General features: G+C 43.0%; 2 protein-coding genes across 3 annotated transcripts; both read right to left on the bottom strand.

The window, feature by feature from the left end:
• Nucleotides 1-518: 518 nt before the first annotated feature.
• On the bottom strand, nt 519-9,355 carry irf4a (interferon regulatory factor 4a). 2 transcript variants are annotated; one of them, XM_076745676.1, is made up of 9 exons: nt 9,146-9,355; nt 8,322-8,521; nt 7,960-8,146; nt 7,141-7,226; nt 6,851-7,025; nt 5,288-5,368; nt 4,561-4,947; nt 3,528-3,640; nt 519-2,726 (listed from the first exon to the last, which is right to left on the bottom strand). In XM_076745676.1, the coding sequence occupies exons 2-9, from the start codon at nt 8,517-8,519 to the stop codon at nt 2,583-2,585; spliced, it is 1,371 nt and encodes a 456-aa protein (XP_076601791.1). In that variant the 5' UTR covers nt 8,520-8,521; nt 9,146-9,355; the 3' UTR covers nt 519-2,582. The 2 variants fall into 2 exon arrangements, with proteins under 2 accessions (XP_076601791.1, XP_076601792.1); XM_076745677.1 differs by lacking the exon at nt 9,146-9,355 and having other exon boundaries at nt 8,322-8,718.
• A 532-nt stretch (nt 9,356-9,887) lies between these two features.
• dusp22b (dual specificity phosphatase 22b) lies at nt 9,888-14,709 on the bottom strand. Its single transcript, XM_076745678.1, has 7 exons — nt 14,500-14,709; nt 14,074-14,107; nt 13,889-13,971; nt 12,927-12,976; nt 11,901-11,975; nt 10,433-10,604; nt 9,888-10,310 (listed from the first exon to the last, which is right to left on the bottom strand). The coding sequence occupies exons 1-7, from the start codon at nt 14,518-14,520 to the stop codon at nt 10,170-10,172; spliced, it is 576 nt and encodes a 191-aa protein (XP_076601793.1). The 5' UTR covers nt 14,521-14,709; the 3' UTR covers nt 9,888-10,169.
• Between the last annotated feature and the right edge of the window lie 2,153 nt (nt 14,710-16,862).

Genomic DNA, 16,862 nt, shown 5'->3' with positions numbered 1-16,862 from the left:
ATTTTTTTTGGGACACTTATGAGGTGGAAAAAATAGGCATAACGACTGCCACAGTATACATGTTGGATAATGAATCACTTTTGGTCAGATTAATCAGTCACTGAGTCAAAGCAGAACCAACAAATCACCTTCTTTTGGAGAAAGTGTTGCATGTTAGCGTCAGTTTCATTTCTCTGAAAAAAACAAAAACACAAAAAAAACGTTTAGGTGATGTTTGGGGCATGTTTAGGTGACAAAACCGTCCGTTCCAAAGCTTCGAGTGAAAGGCTGAGGCCACGTCGCTTGGAGTAACGGCTCGTACGGGCGGAAAAACTGAAGCCTGACTACAAATGATGTGGCTTCCTGCAGAGGGGGAAACACCATGGCAAATATGCTTTTTTTTTTTTTTTTGTCTTTTTCTTACCAAATATGACTCTCATTCTCTCTCCCTTTGATTATAAATCAAAAAGAGCACAGCAGACATGAGTAATGGAAGACTGATAACTTTATTCTCAAAATAAATCATTTGACACTTTTATATTAATCAATCTCCTCATAACCTCCAGTTTTTGACAGTATTCAGAAAAATGGTACAAAACGCGAGAACTTTTTTTTCACTATGCACACTTATTTGGTGATTTCTTCGCTAGCTTGCTCTGAATGTTTGATTGTAACTGTAAAGTGTGATATGAAAAGGCTGTGGGTGTCTGAGTCACTGATGCTGTAGGTGGGGGAGTCACATGTTTTATCCTGAGTCCATAAATGTCAATTCCTGATAACAGTAATAGTGCAACTGTGTGACACGTAACATGTACCCAACCACCCACACACACACGCACACACACACGAACACATACAGTGTTCACCACCACGGTGCACTGTACATGTGCATGGAGGACATTTTCCCAATTAGAAATTGATTCTGAGTGAGTCAAGTTTCTGACTGAGAAGTAATGTGAAACAAAAGTTTTCAGCCAGCAGAGAACCAGGGGGACTGACGAGATGTTTGAGGGGGAAAGGATTTATGGTTCACACACACACACACACACACACACACACACACACACACACACACACAAACATTCCTGTCTGTGATTTTGGTCGGAGTTTTGAAGCCATTGTGAAAGTGATGTGGTTTAAGCGTGAAGGAAGTAAATGCAGAAATCGAAACTCTGGACTACAGAAGAAAGACATAACAAAACTTTTATCCATTCCACTGCAGCATCAGCTGTTAGAGCATCAGCGGCATGAGGAATTCCATTATTCCTGCTGTTGGATTTCTATGTTTTATGAAACACACATTCGAGGGTTGTTGGGATCTTAGGGTAGCTTTTGTGGGGATGTTGCATCCAGCATGTGAACCTCTTACAGTTTCTCAGACATGGGAACCTCCCTGGCCAAACTTGCATTTAGACCACAAAGGTAGTTTTATTTCTCATTTGTGAGGCCGCTGGTTTCAGGTCAAGAGGAACAGGTAAGGTTTCCTTGCGAGTTACGGGATGAGTGTGAATTTTCCATTCAACCTCCTTCAGTCCAGTCGGGTCAAGGCCCTCCGTCAAGTCCACCCTGTCTGATAACGCCAACCTTGCGGCCCAAGCTGCTCGCTGATCGTGTGCTGTTACAGGCACTGAACCACTGCTGTGGAGAATTCTATGCTTTGCCTTTATCCACACAAACTAAAATAAATGTCTGAAAAGCTTCTACACTTGTAACTTAATCTAAAACTTTGATTTCTACAACTAACAACCATTTGATACATATGTAAACGAACCCTGAATGGCTTGAAATTACTATCAAAACTCAAGCTGGGTCAGTAACTTCATCTGCTGCAAGCAAAAGAGTTCATTTGTCTTGATTACCTCCTACAAACTGCTTTGTGATTTTTGTTGACAATTAAGAGATTCAGATATTTTAAAAAGCTGGGCAGATTCAAGGGAATTGATTTGAATAAGTGTGTCCTGCAATACATGCAGCTGCCCAGAGGTAAACAATTTATGATAAGAGCTTCCTCTCCTGCACCGCCAGACCAGTGATAACATCAGATTCTCTCACATTCCAGTCGTAGCTTTTTGCTTTTTGCAGTTAAACCTGGAATTGAGGTTTATAATAGGTGAAGCAATGATACTGCTGACTGTTCACTTGCTCATCTAAGCAAATGTTAATTACTATGTGCAACACAATAAATAATAACACAGTCAGTATTCATTCATGCTCTGTTTTAATCCCTTTGACATATCAGTGTTTGTCTTAGGGGCCATTCTTCCTGTGCACCTGTGCTAGTACTTCCTGTCTCAGTCGCCCTCCGCTCCCCTCATCCCCCCACCCTCAAACCGCATCCTTCACACTGTCACAATAATACTTGTAGAAGAAAAAAAAGAACATTACTCCACAGTCACAGACACAAAGACTACGACGCATAGGTGTGCAAGTGAAAACAACAGGGTCTTCCCCATCTCTACCCCCCAGTACCATGACGGCTTCTATCATTTACAGTACACAGCAGTGCAATCACAAGGTGATAAACAGGCAGTGGTTTACATTCACATTCATGCCTTCCCGTGTGTGTGTGTGTGTGTGTGTGTGTGTGTGTGTGTGCGTGCTTGTTACTCCTGAATATGCTGCAGAGGTCTCTGGGAAGGATAGTCAATTGTTGTGTTCTGTTCCTGGATGTGATCATAAGCCCGCAGGTAGTGGCCATTGTTCTGCTGGTAATAGAACACCAGTTTTCTGGCAAACACTGGCTCCACCTAAAACGAAATCAGGTCTTTGAATGAAATTTGTCAGCTGAATTATGTTGTCCTCCTGCAGCCTACGAAGGAAGAGTGCAGTACTCAAAGACGCAGTGAACTTGGAAAAAAAAGGTGTTTAGGTTGGCTAGCAAACTGCGTAACAACGATCTCTTTTCAGGTTGATAATTTCTCCCAAAAAGAACCCATCTAAAATATGTATATACTGCACTTCTTTCCCCATTATTGCCAATTTTAACCACTTTCTTTAAGAAAATAAAGTTTAATTTGATTATTTACAGTCCATATATATGAAATAAGCTTAACCACACTGTATGTATGAATTCAACTAGTCAGAGAGTCACTGAGATCTGCTAAGCTAATTACCATTAGCAGGAGGTTTTTTCCTCATCAATAATTGGATTTAGCTGCTGCTTGACTTAATTATGTGTACTCCCTGACTAACTAACATGTCAGTTCATATTCAGTGCAGTAAATTTAGCTTTAGTTTTAGCTGAGGCTAGCTGAGGCTATCTCACCTGTGGTTATGGGGTGATGGTTTGTTACAATGGTTTGGTTTTATTTAAGCTCTGTTGTGCAGTGTTTTCACAGAAAATACACATTAATATGGTGTAATACGCTCAGAAACAAAAAGTGAGATTCAGGTCTTAACTCAGTCTTGACTTCATAAGTTGGCTTGTTACTGTATTTTGTATTATTAGGAGATTATTAATGACTGACCTCAGAATGTAACAGCTCCTACGTTATTTTTTTTTTCAAACGCATCCATTTAGCAGCTTAAGTTTTGTAGTGTCTTGGTACCTGTGCTGTGATCATCTTCCTCGGCCGCTGTGGGTCGGGGTACTCATCTCCAAAACACAACACCACCTGGTGTCTCGGTAAGTGTCGGCCATTATGGGCAAAATCTTGAAGCTCTGAGAGAAGAGGAGGAAGAAGAAGAATAGTAAGAAAAGAGAGGGTTGCATTACCCACAACAACCAACCATGTGCTATTCATCACACGCTCCTGCGTGTCACAGTCAAAATACACAGGAAAGAAACATTAAAAAGGCCAAATTGCTCACAGTGCATTCTCCCGAATCACAATGACTTTTCTGGAAACCACTGATGAGGATGATGGAAATTTCGGTGTGAAATGGCACAGAAAACACCATCCTGTCATGCTGTGTGGTGGACCACAGGAGGTGGGTGGGGACTGCACACACTTTGGCCCCTTGCTGTGAATGTGATTAGCTTCTTCGAGCTATCTCAACACTGAGAGGGACTTACCCAACAACAGCACCTGCTGCTGTGCCTTCATTATTATCATCATCACCACAGCCATTACCGGCATGACCACAACCATCGTCATACAGTAAATAACTGAAGAGGAGCGCTTATCAGTGCAATCGAGTAGTTCAAGCAGTGAAAGTCAAATCTGTTACTTTAAACAATCTACACCATAGGATGGTCCATCTCATGCTATATTATACTAATATGATGCATCACTACAGATCAAACCACCAAACTGTATATAAAGCAGTTCAAATTGGCTCTACCCAGTCAGCTGCATATTGATACTTTTCTAAGGTTAGAGTGTGTCGTACGCTGCGCAGACTCTAAAGTCTGAGGCGTATTTGTGAAAAATGAAACTAAATGAAACTAAAAAAAGACTTGATAAGTAGCTTGATACTTCTTCTGGACAAAAAGTTAAAATCATAAACAAGGATAAACAAACAAAAGCAGCTTTTAGTTGGAGTATATATTGAACAGCATCACATTGCACAGGTGTTTCTGTCATTGTATCCAAACCTGCAGGTGTGCACCAAGTGCTACAGGAGCATATTGATGCTTACCAATAAGGAATTGCTGGGTGTCAAACAGTTTGCATGGCTGCTCCTTCTCCAGCTTGTTGGGTTTATCCATATATGGAGCCAGAGGTCCTTCCCAGTACACCCGTCCCTGGCACAGGCGCTTAGCGTATAAGCCATCAGGAGTCATCCACAGAAGCACCCCACGCTCCAGTACATTAGGAAGCATGTCAGCACCCTGCCTGTGAGACTCGGGGTACGGGAACGGAAAAAAGATGATTTCTGCCCCGCTGTGAAACTTGTCCTCTGGGCATGGGGAAGAGGATGGTGAGGAGGAGGAAGAAGAAGTGATCCGACAACCCTCTTGGCTGGTGGTGGTAACCTCCTTCACCAAAGACTCTCTGTAGTATAGGGACACATGCAGGCTGAAATCTGAAAGAAGGACATGAGGATTTAGCAGATGTAGGAAACGTTGTCAGCAGAAGGAGGCCCTGAAAGGTCAAACTTAAATAAAACTCAGTTCTCAGTAATCTTGACAAGCAGAGTATAACACACTTCTCTCCTATCGTTTCAAGCATCTTTTTAACCCTCTTTTTTGTAATCTATGATCATGTGATAGATTATAGAAACCTCACCACTCACTATCATGACCTGCTGCTCAGAATAGGGAAGTAAGTAGGTGTTTGTAGTTTCTTATCTGTGTATGCAAATACAGTATGGGCCTATTCAAAAAACGAGCATGTCTTAAAATGAAGCCGAGAAGATTCTTTACCTGTTATAGCATTGTTGTGGTCCATTGTATACACGGGCGGTTGGGACTCTGAAAAGTAGGTGTGGAAGGAGAGCTGAAAACCTGCGCAGAATAAAGTAAACACTGGTCATAATTAGACTATTGAATGTGAAACGGGATTCCTAATTATTATTGTTTTTTTAATTATCATTGAAGTCTAATTTGGAACAAAAGCAAGTCTGCAGAGAGTGCGTGAAAGATCCCAGGTCAAGTTTCTCACACCTTCCAGTCACATACAAAAACAACCGAACTCAAACGACCAGGACGTCCACACAGACATGTGGCACTTCTTTTTGCACAGACCACAGATCGGTGCTGCATGGCTGCTGAATCAACCACTGCGTGTTTCCCAGCTATTTCAGCCCTGCCCTCTCCTCAGCCTGCACATACTGTACTGTACAGCAGCATTTAAATCCATGGGGATTGTGCACGTTTGTCCTTTCAATATGATAGATAGTATACACTGTGTTGAATTTTTTAATTAGTCACTAGTGCCTTCCAATAGTGACTTTATGGCTAGCTCTTCTTCTTTGTGCATGAGAGGATCAAATCAAAATGTTTTGATCTACATAGAAGGTATTACGTACAACTGCTGCAATTAATTTCTGTAATTTCTACCTTAATATTGCTATAACGATGCAATGTAAGGCTTTTATATGGGTATCAATCACCTAAACTTAACTTTGTTCGCTCCTTCAAAGTTAGGAACAGAACAGCCCTGAACTTGTATTTATGGAGGGAGTTTCCACTTTAAAGAACTGAATTCCACTTTAAACTACGTGAAGGATTGTGACAAGTACATTAGAAAGCATCTAATGTAGCATTTTAAATTACCGACACATCAAAGATGACTGCTTTATGACCTGTTAAGGCCTCAGTTCATACATCGGAGCATTACGCAATGAAACAAATCAGCCTGATGGCAAATGCTTTTTGTATTTTGCATCATTTAAGTAACACCTTTATTCCAAGTCAGGCCTGACTTCTCTGACAGGATGTCACAGCTATGTGTCTGTGTTTGCAAATCGACGCATTATTTGGATAATATTTGTGACAACTGAAAAAAAAAAAGCATTAAAGCAAGCAGAAGAAGTTGTACACCAGATGATAGTTAACATTATATCATACTGCCTATTCAAATCAATCAGTCTCATACAAAAGCAGTTCAAAGGGCTTTATATTAAAAAGCAAAATAAAACAGCAAAAAAGTGCCAGTAAACAAGAACATCCATGCATGCATTCACATAAATACGCACATACCAGCATGCATATTGTAAAAAGCAATTCACAGTGCTTTAAATAGAAAGTAAACAGCAGAAAGGGCATCACATATATGCACATAAAGATACACACATACAACCACACACACTGTGCAAACACGTTTGTTTAAGAAAAGACTCGACTGAAATGGAAGGTCTCTAGTCTACGAAGACATATCTGCTTAGCATTACAGTCACACTTAAATATAGAGACAAACACTAAATCTATCAATATGTTTTAAGATCCAAATGTTGTGTCCATGATGTGCATTTCTTCATATCTTACCATTTTCTGCGTGTGATCCAGGCCAAGCCCGGCTGAACGGGGACGGGTAGTGGCACTGACCATACTGCACCTCTGCGTGTGGCCCGAGGTGATGTGGAGGAGGAAGAGGTTGTTGTTCTGGGGGTGGGTAGTCCCTCCAGTCCCTTCTCTCCTGGGAAAGCATATAACCAGGTACCTGAGCAGAGATCGCAGAGATGGTCACTCAGAGAAAGTGTCGTTAAACCAAGACATTTGGAGTCACTGTGGATTGATGCTGTGGCACGCAGCACCCGAAAAATCACTCTTCTGACCTGGTTGTGTAGAGACGTATATGGAGGGATATAGGTCAGGGAATTTACATGTGACGATGTCTCCTCCATGTTGTTCATCTTCATGCCTATAAATGTAAAAAAAACAACAATACATTTTTTAGAAAACTGGACAAGAATATTGGCCATGCTTTGCTATGAAGACATTGTTTGTCCACTATAACACAAGAAAACATCATTAGAATTGATTGTACATATTAACAATAAACCCAACTAACGTAATTCAAACTGCAAATATGTTTTGTGCTCTTGTGAGGTCCTGCTGTTCTCACTTGAGTGACAGGGTGCTTTGCAGAGTGAGTGCAACGGAGGCCCAGGGGCCAACCTAAGTCTTGTTCATTTCGAGAATTAAACGTTAGTGCAGATAGCAAGAACCGTTCTGGTGTGACAAAAAACTGTTGTATGATGGCAGAGACTTAGTTATGCAAGGCTGGAGGTCGTGGGGTTGTGTTATGTGCACGCTGCACTTAGTAACCGAAGCCCTCTAAAAAAAGCACTACGGACTTTTGGTACATGCTTTGGCTTCCTTTGTACTTCCTGCCTCATCAGAGTAGCTGCAGTGGTGCATATGTGTGTAGAGGAAAAAAAAATGTTAATAGTCTATAAACAATGTGAGGTGCTTTGTGAAATGCAGCACTACATGCAAATGAGCCATTGCTGCGACTTTAGATTCGTTTAGCAAATTTTCAACCAATAAACTATTTCACGCCTCACTTTGTTGCATCTGTCACCGCATGCAGGGAGCTGTCATTCTCACAAGCTATAGTGCATTTTCTATGTGTAATATTTACATACACGTACCTTTTTTGGCTTCCTCTGGAATGATTCTGTAGACTTTATAGGGCTCTGAGATGTCCAATTGGCTTCTTTCCACTATCTCATCAAAGTCATTGCTTTTGTTAAGAGCGCAGCGTAATCTGGTCTTCCATGTGGGGGGATCTGGCTTGTCGACTCCCTCCTTATATTTTCCCTTAAACATTGCCCATGCCTGAAACAACAGTGAATAGAGTCATTTGCACCTCCTCTCATGCATATGTACAAAGAATTTGAATGGAGACACGAGTTAAATCAGCTTTTAGAGTAACCGCATTACATTTTATATGTGCAACAGTGCTTAAAATGCAGCGTGTGCAGTGTGAGAAGACAGGTGGGATGGGTATGACCTTGAAGAGCGCAGCATCCTCCTCTCTGTTGTAGTCTTGCTTTCCTGCGTGCTTCCACGGGATCCTAAAGATGGATTTTTCATCGTTCTCCCAGATCAGGCCGGGATATCTCCTGCTGTCGATCTGATCAATCAGCCACTGTCTCAGTTTGCCGTTGCCGCAGCTGACTGACAGGCCGCTGTCCTCATCCAGGTTCATGTCTGCAAAGTGAAATAAAATAAAGCATGTAAAGGTGATGGGGCTGTAGTTTGACACTCTCTAAGAGTCACTCATTTAAATAAGTGGTATTGAGATCGTCTTCAAAACTGCTGGTTAAAATTGCTTTGCAGTCACACTTGTCCCCTGCAGCTGTAATATTAGCAATCACTTTAAAAACATTTTTATCTGGTTATCTAGAAATGGTTTTGACACTTTTGGCCATACTCATTCACAAAGGGAGGGCGTGAGGGTATGGAGGTTGAAGTGGGTAACTGTCTTAATCACGTTTATCACTGTCTCCATTTCTGTCAGAGAAAAGTATTGTGACTCATTTGAGACATGCATGAAGAGAAACTCCACCAGTCATTAAATTAAAGAGAAAGTTTTAACTCAACTACAATGCACGCTGGATATACGCTCATGACAGCTCATCATGAGTCTTAAATTTAATGGTATCTCTATAGGAAAACATTAATTTAACTTTAATAAGATTTAATGACACCGACTTAATGTTATCTTGAAGTTCTACTTTGATGCAGAGGTGAGTGAAACTGCTGGGGGTTAATCAACCAATTAATCAAGTTTTTATTCATTATGATGTTGAAAATGGAGCCGCTGCCGCTTACCTTTGATCGGGCGAGCTCCCCCGCTGAAATCTGTTTTCAAGCCGTCGGTGTCCTATTCTTAAATGTGATCACATCTTGATTTGTGACAGGGAGGAGCCTGTCGGAGGCTCAGCAGGAGATGCGCAGCAGCGGGGCGCTCATTTCTGTGAAACTCTGCGCCCACACGGCGCTGCGGTGGGGAATCCCTCTAGTGACACCCTGAGCAGACACCGGGACGGAATGGAACAATCACCTGTGCACATCACCGACACCGAAATACCCCCCACATATTATTGTTTTTCTCAAAAGTTCGACCTCATTTCCACTGAGATGCCAACTGCTGACTACAGATTTCTTTAGCGTCCTCATTTTGTCATGTCCTGATGAGGCATGAAGTCCAAAAGACACATGCTTGCATTCAAGTCTGTGCATATTAGCTAACTTTCTTAGTATCACTGCCCCCCAGTGGCTGTCCATGAATATGCCAAAACATCTACAGCGTTAGAGATTTCTGTATGTAATATCTCACCCTGGTGAAATGAATGTCTTCTAATGTTTTAAAGACACTTTAAACTGTTGAGGAGACAGCGCGATAAAAGAATGTGATCTTGGTGTTTTTGATGTCACCATGCATGACCTCCCTTGCACATTAGACAAACAGGAAGACAACCAGGAAACAGAGATGTAAACACAGAACAGAATGTGTCTTGTCACCTTCAGTGCATCAGCCCACCTACTGACAAGCTCACAGAACGCTTGACTTCACCTCCTTTTATTTCACTCGTTGAAATCATTGTGACACGGTACAAAAAAGGTGCACAACATTCATAAATAAATTAAAAAAAAAAAAAAAACAGTACCAAAACCATCCATCAATGCTGAAAAATTCATATGCACTGCACATATTAATGGTCTCTTCCAGTGTTCATGTCCGTGATATTTAGAGGGCCATTCATGATGACTTTAGTGAGCTCCAAAGCACATTAGACTTCCAGACAGTTCCAGAATACCGAAGCATCACACAGTATCTCATCGAATGATCTGATCAGATGCCTCCAGGTGGGGTAGATGCCTGTTTTTTCACCTCCTCACTATTAACTTTACAAGCTCTGACAAGCAAGTCACGTATGTCGGCCTCATCATTGAAGGGGTTGTCTTTATATTTCATCTGCAGCCATTCTCTGAACTAGAGGAACAGAAAACAGTTCACAATTTTACTAAATGCAAAATACTGATTCCGACAGTATACTCATGTCTGTTCTGTAGCATTCGTACTCCACTGTACCCTCGCTGAGCTCCTAGACTCACCTGATCAGCTTGAGTGGCCTCAAACTCCTGGAGCTGGCGCTGGAAGCCCAGGTTGGGCCCAGCGCAGGGCCGGGCCACCTTCACTGCAGCCAGCGCCTCCTGCCAGCCCAGCCTGGTCACCGTCATGATGTAGGCTACCACCAGGGTGACGCTGCGGGACACGCCTGCCAAACTGGAAGAAGCAAGGGATGGACAAAGAGTATGGTGCCCGGAATTAATTAAAACTCATGATAAGTATATTCTTTTCTCAACACTAGATACAAGTGTGAAGTGCTTTAGTTCATTCATTCATTCATCTTCTATACCCGCCTATCCCTTTCGGGGTTGCGGGGGGGCTGGAGCCTATCCAAGCTGTCAACGGACGAGAGGCGGGGTTACACCCTGAACCAGTCGCCAGTCGATTGCAGGGCCAAGTGCTTTAGTTCCACATTGTTATCATTATGATCCTTTTTTTTTTTGAGTGTATTCTGGTTAAGTTTTGCACATCCTGGTTTCAGAAATGCAGATAAGGCCTTATCCTGGTTTTGAGAAAAACAGATATTCAACACCAGAAACTGTGACACTGTAGCATGTAAACACGTTCTCCAGGTTTCTGATCATTCCCTGCCATGTTCACACACGTGTCCGCAGCTGGAGTCGCAATAGTTAGTCAATAAAACCACACACATCATGGGCGATGTAATGATGGTTTACACCCTGACATTAAAGATAAAAGAGAAAATTAGATGAATAATATATGAAAGATGTAAATGTCATATCCTGAATGTGTAAAACTGGACTCGAATCAGGATACTAATGTGCATGTGAACACACCGTAGGAGAACTGGAGGTTACGGAAAATAGCTCAACTATTTTTAGCGATAAATATCAGATTAAATATCTACAGCAGGTGACAGTCTAGACAATACCAACCAGAGCACAGACAGTGACAGGTGAACAGAGAAAGAAATATAAGAATTATGTGGTAAAGTAAGTGGATTGCAGTGTAGAACGTGACTCCCACTTTACACGCTACATACTGAAGTCAAATCTGAATTCCTTGGTGATTAAGCGCAGCAAAGAGAAAGCAGTGGCAACGCAGATCTTATAAATAGCATCTTGTTCCCCTGTGTTTCTGAGAAGACCCTATGTTTAACCAAATATAACCTTCCCCTGTGAACATATGGTCAGCTACCCCACGGCAAACACACAGTGATTGTATTGTGTTACTGTACCCTGTTTTGGGAAGTTCAAGAATAGGCTTTTCGCTTATCACTCGATCTCTTCTGCGCAGCAGTTACACATGGGTTCACTCGTGTGCTTGTCTGATCTCAGTTTTTTTTTTTTTTTTTTTTTCAGCTCTACATGAACTGCGCTTTTACACTCAACATGTCTATGGTTGTAAGATGTGTGAAGGAAATCAGTCAAGTTAGTGAAGCAGCAACCTTGAATCCAGCTTTGAGGCAAAGACACGACAAGCGGCCCTCACCAGTGAACGAGGCAGCCTTCTCCTTTCAGACGGGACTCGTGCATGAAGATTATACTTTCTTTAAAGTGCTGAGTCCTGTGGAGCATGAAAAAAAACTGTTATAATAGGCCATGACCACATTAAACACAGCAAGAACTGCTGTAAGAACTGCAGCTACGTGCTGTTATTTTGTCTGCACCGACACTTAGAGCTCCTGCATGCGTCTAAAGGAAGACTGGTAGTGTACATGTGAGGTTTTTCTTTTTTTTTTTTTTTTTGGTGTGTGCGTAGCTGTGGTGTGTATGTTTTTGCACCTGACTTATCAAACCCTTTTATTTCTTATCCTGGACAAATCAGGTTGAGGGTTTGCTCGGCTCAGGTTTGAGAGAGTCGGTGTCATGTTTCATGGTTCATGTTTCAAACACCTCACAGTGTGAAAAAGACTAAGAGGTGGGCAGTAAGAGTGACAGGGCATTAGTATGCATGTATGTATGTGTGTGTATGTGTGTGTATATATATATGTGTGTGTATGTATGTCTATGTACGAGTATGTGCAGGGGTGAAGGGGCATGCATAAATAGACACACAGCACCAACCATGATGCTAAAGCTGCAGATGAGAGCTGCGAGACTTCCTTCCTGCTAAAAGACGAATATGAATCTGGCCATGGCAAATTCGATCACGTGTGTCTAAACCTGGCTAACCTTTGTCGACACATGCAGGTCAGGATAAAAACACCTGCATGCGTGTGTGTGTGTGTGTGTGTGTGTGTGTGTGTGTGTGTGTGTGTGTGTGTGTGCGTGCATGTAAGAACAGCCGCGCACCCAGAGCAGAATCCAGCCGAGCTGCTGTGATCCAGTCAGGCAATAAGTTCAGAATTAAAGGTTGAGCTCGTGAAAGCATATCATTTACACGTTGGCTTGAAGAAAACGACGCTAAGACACCCACACGGCGCAGCCTCGAATGGATGTGGTGCTCTCTCTCTTTTGTGCCTAAGCCTTTCATTGTTCTGTGCTGCGTTGCTGGGCTGCACATTTTGGTACTTACAGGTTTTGTGTGGGCAGGTCAGCTGCTGAAATGCAGAGATAGGTCATCTCCTGAGGGACAGAGTACACTGGTTACCTGTCAGCAGTCACAAATCAGCAGAGGTTTCATGTGCGTGTTGCAGATGGCAAACAAACTGTGTGCGCCTGTATGTGGACGAATAACAGGCAATTTTGAGCTGATTTGTAGTCAGATTTAGGCATGGCTCTTTTTAAAATCGCCAGGAACAGAAGCAGCTTTTTCCACTTGTGCAGCTATTAGAGAAACTTCGTATCAGCGGAAAAAAAGAAGAAGAAGAATGAAGCGAGACTGCACAGTCCACACCGGCTGAAGCAAGAACAACCGCCTACTCTCAAACCCACACAGCTCAGCACACTGCCCTAACCAACTGTTGCTGACTGGCATTTAGTTCACAATACTCGTAACAATCACGAGTAACAAGTCCCCTGCTTGTTGTTTACTCTCGCTGGGACCTGCAGCTGTTTGCTGAAGCAGCAGCACGGAGCTTCTTCCTGAACAACCTGACAAACTGGTTCGTGGACGGTGTCAGTGCTCAGATCATGTGCACTAATAAGACGAGCCAGGGCCCATCAGAGCTGGCAATCGTTTAATTGGTTTGAGTAGTTATTTAAGAGGGGGAAAAAGTCAAAATTCTGCAGTTCCAGCATCTTAAATGAGAATATTTTCTGGTTTCTTCACCCCTATGTGACAGCAAAGTGAATATCTTTGGGTTGAGAAAAAAACAAGACACTCAAGTACATCATCTTGGGCTTTGATGGACGTTTTGCACCATTTTCTAAAATTTTATCAACCAAGCAACTAATTGATTTATGGAGAAAATAATGAACAGACCAATCAAATATGAAAATAATCGCTAGTTGCAGCCCTGTTAAAGATTAAAGAGGAAATGTGAGGTGCACACTGGGGCACAGGTGTCATGTATAAGGAGGTGCAGAGTTTCTCACCTGGAGGATGGGAGCCGCGCTGTCGTGAATGGACAGGATGTGTGTGATGTTGTTTCTGGCTAACTGTTCTCGGTCTCTTGCGTCTGACATGGACAAATAACACCACAAGCATCAAGCATGGACACAGGCTGTCATATGCAACAACCAAATCTAATCATTTAAAGGAAAAATACACTGAGACACACCTTTGAAATTTCCCAAGTACAGGTCAGGTAGGACCTAGAAGGACACAGATGTAGAAGTTTGGAGCAGACATGATGAAAGCTTCACTGATACACAGCACTGAGATGCTACAGCAGCTGACTCAAATGACACCCTCAATATGTGAAGCGATTGTTAGAAATCGCAGCCTAAACCTGACATCACGTGACGAGGAAAAATAAGGAAAAGCTCAGGTGAAACATGTCAGTTAGGTAAATATTCATTGTCAGACCACTTCCTTCAGTCTACACTTACAGAATGACGTTAAACTAATGAGCAGATACAACTTTTCCCGGCGAAGCATCGCAAAGACTCTACTGAAGATGCCTAACACCGCATCTATAGATCACCTCGAGGACCGCTCGTGCGTGAACTCAGCCCCAGTCGCGTGCAACAGATGGGGATCATACCTTATTGATGCCGTTCCCCATGCTGAAAGCCCCCGTCTGAAACACCACACCGAAAACAAACGCCACGCCGTGTTCCCCCCCTTCGCCGCTTGAAAACGCTCATCCAGCGGCTCGACGGTTTCCCAAACCCGCTGCACGGCCGGGGTGCAAATGCTGCAGCTCCGCGTCCAGGCGAGCAGAGCACTGCTGCCGGAGCTGCCCGCGTTGGATGCTGGGAATTGTAGTTAGCACATCTAAGGACCCTGGCGTTGCAAGGGAGGATTATTCAAGTGTTGCAGGTGATCCAGGTGCGGTTCTAAACCGAACCGTGGCTTTTAGATTATACATGATGAGAGTATGAATAGCCCTTCCTCCTTGGCCTGATGCCAGCAAATACTTCACCCTAAAATAAACTACAACAGACTGTCCACACATACCAGAACAAAATTAGCCAAGCCTGTGTGGAAATATCTGGCTATAGGAATATAATGAGCCACCATGAAGCGAGATGGACAGTAGTTAATAAAGAAAAGGTGGCAGAAGTTAGATATCAACTTTGTCTTCATCCTCAACAAGATTAGATTATTAGCTGCACTAATAGATGACCATTAAGTGAGATATCATGGTAATAAATATACCAGTAATATGCTTTAAGGACACCATTCCTTTGGACTTTATGCAAATTAACAAGGAGGAGGTTTTCAGGGATGGCAATTGCCTCATTTTTGAATGGCGAATAACCTTTATTCAGGGTCTTAATAATAAAGTTGGTGGACTTTGGTGCTCTCCACCCATCATCCAGTGAGGAAGTGTCAGATATGTAAATTCACACCAGAGGAAGAGTCGAGCTAAACTTGAGTGTAGGAGAGTAATTTTGCCTCTTTGTCCCAAATTCCTGTGCTGATGCATGAGCCCAAACGAGGAAAGGATGGGTGAGCACCAAGGACCGCCCCCTCAACACCAGGATGTTCTCAGAAGTGGAGAAACAACTCCAGAGGCAGTGAGGAGATGGGAAGGATCGGTCACACCAGCCACACACAGGGCCTCTACCTTCCCTGCACCCTGGACGGTCGCCCTCTCCACCATCAGAGCATCATTTGTGACTTGACACCGTTGGAAAGGGCTGTCCAGACATCACCCGTGCCTAAGGGTCATGCCAAACACCAGAAGAAGAGCCAGCTGTCAGCACGGCTACACCAGAAATGGACTTCAGGGCAAAGTCCATTGAGAAGCTTGTCAAACCTCAGGGAAAGAAACAGACAATGGTGCCACCAGTGAAAATGACCACCTGGACTCAACTCTATGCTGGGGAGCTCCCGTGGACCCTGCTAGATGACTACTTCGCTGCCAAGAAGGGCACTCAGCCCAGCCCACTGCAGCACACCATCACCTCCGGGGATGTACTAGCTCCATCAACTACATCTCTTCTAGCCAAGAGCGAGGCAGCTGAGCAGAAAAGCAGTAAGATGACTGGGGCAGGCAATCGACGGTCATCAGGAGCTTTTGTGGTGCTGTCACAGAGAAAGGATAGCACCTGGCAGTTCTGCACTCATTATCATCATGTTAACAACATCAACAGGAAGTACTGCTCCCCACTGCCCCACATTGGCTGCACATTTACACCGCAGGCGCCAGTTGGTTTAACTTCCTGAGGACCTGTTGTTGTTCTGTGTGGGGCAGTGTGTGACCAACAGACTACAGCTTGAATGGGAGGACTCCTCATTGCTGTTCCTCCATGAAAGTGTTTCTATGATTCTTGCTTCAATTAAAAACTAATACTGCCAGTTGAATACCTGAAATAACTCATGCTGTTTGTAATAAAGCTGGTTGAGTGCATAGAGATGGTGTCTCATTTATGACTGGTGGATGCATAATTTGTAAAAATATTTGTAAACAATTATTGCCAAAGCTGACTGATAAGGCACCCATAATGAAAAGGGGTCTGAGCGCTTGATCCATAGGTTAAAGATCATTCATCAAACAGTTGTAATTGCTGATGGAAATGAGGCAATTCCATTCACCAATTTGTCTGTTTAATATTATACCACAGTGCTCAATACGTGGCAAACTGTCACTGCCGGAAAGTTTACCGACTAACCTGATGATTACAAGCAACAAACATGATTAACAGAGAAAGAGAAAAGCTGTAAACCAGAAAACCAAACAATATAAGACAGGTAAATATGGCACTGCTTTGTTGTGGCTTTAGGGTGCAAAAGGAGGAATTTATAGTGTAGGTGTTCACAGATAGGCTGCCCAGAATGTAGGCCTCCATGTCATACATCGCCTACGCTGTCAGAGTTTTACAATTCTGGTGGTTTCCCGCTCTAGTTTCACATAAACGCTTGTTTTATCAATGAATCTGGTTTTTGTTTTGTTTTTGT

Source organism: Chaetodon auriga, chromosome 12, assembly GCF_051107435.1.
Source record: "Chaetodon auriga isolate fChaAug3 chromosome 12, fChaAug3.hap1, whole genome shotgun sequence".
Lineage (NCBI taxonomy): Eukaryota > Metazoa > Chordata > Actinopteri > Chaetodontiformes > Chaetodontidae > Chaetodon > Chaetodon auriga.
The sequence above is the reverse complement of the archived record's forward strand: the minus strand, read 5'-3'. Positions and strand labels throughout refer to the sequence as shown.

Coding starts and splice junctions, on each gene's coding strand:
- irf4a (XM_076745676.1), bottom strand. CDS start 8,519: ATGAACCTGGATGAGGACAGCGGCCTGTCAGTCAGCTGCGGCAACGGC. Junction 7,026..7,140: donor ATACGTCTCTACACAACCAG/GTCAGAAGAGTG, acceptor ATCTCTGCTCAG/GTACCTGGTTATATGCTTTC. Junction 4,948..5,287: donor CCACAACAATGCTATAACAG/GTAAAGAATCTT, acceptor TCCTTCTTTCAG/ATTTCAGCCTGCATGTGTCC.
- dusp22b (XM_076745678.1), bottom strand. CDS start 14,520: ATGGGGAACGGCATCAATAAG. Junction 11,976..12,926: donor GACCTGCCCACACAAAACCT/GTAAGTACCAAA, acceptor CATGCTCCACAG/GACTCAGCACTTTAAAGAAA. Junction 10,311..10,432: donor AGGCCACTCAAGCTGATCAG/GTGAGTCTAGGA, acceptor CTGTTCCTCTAG/TTCAGAGAATGGCTGCAGAT.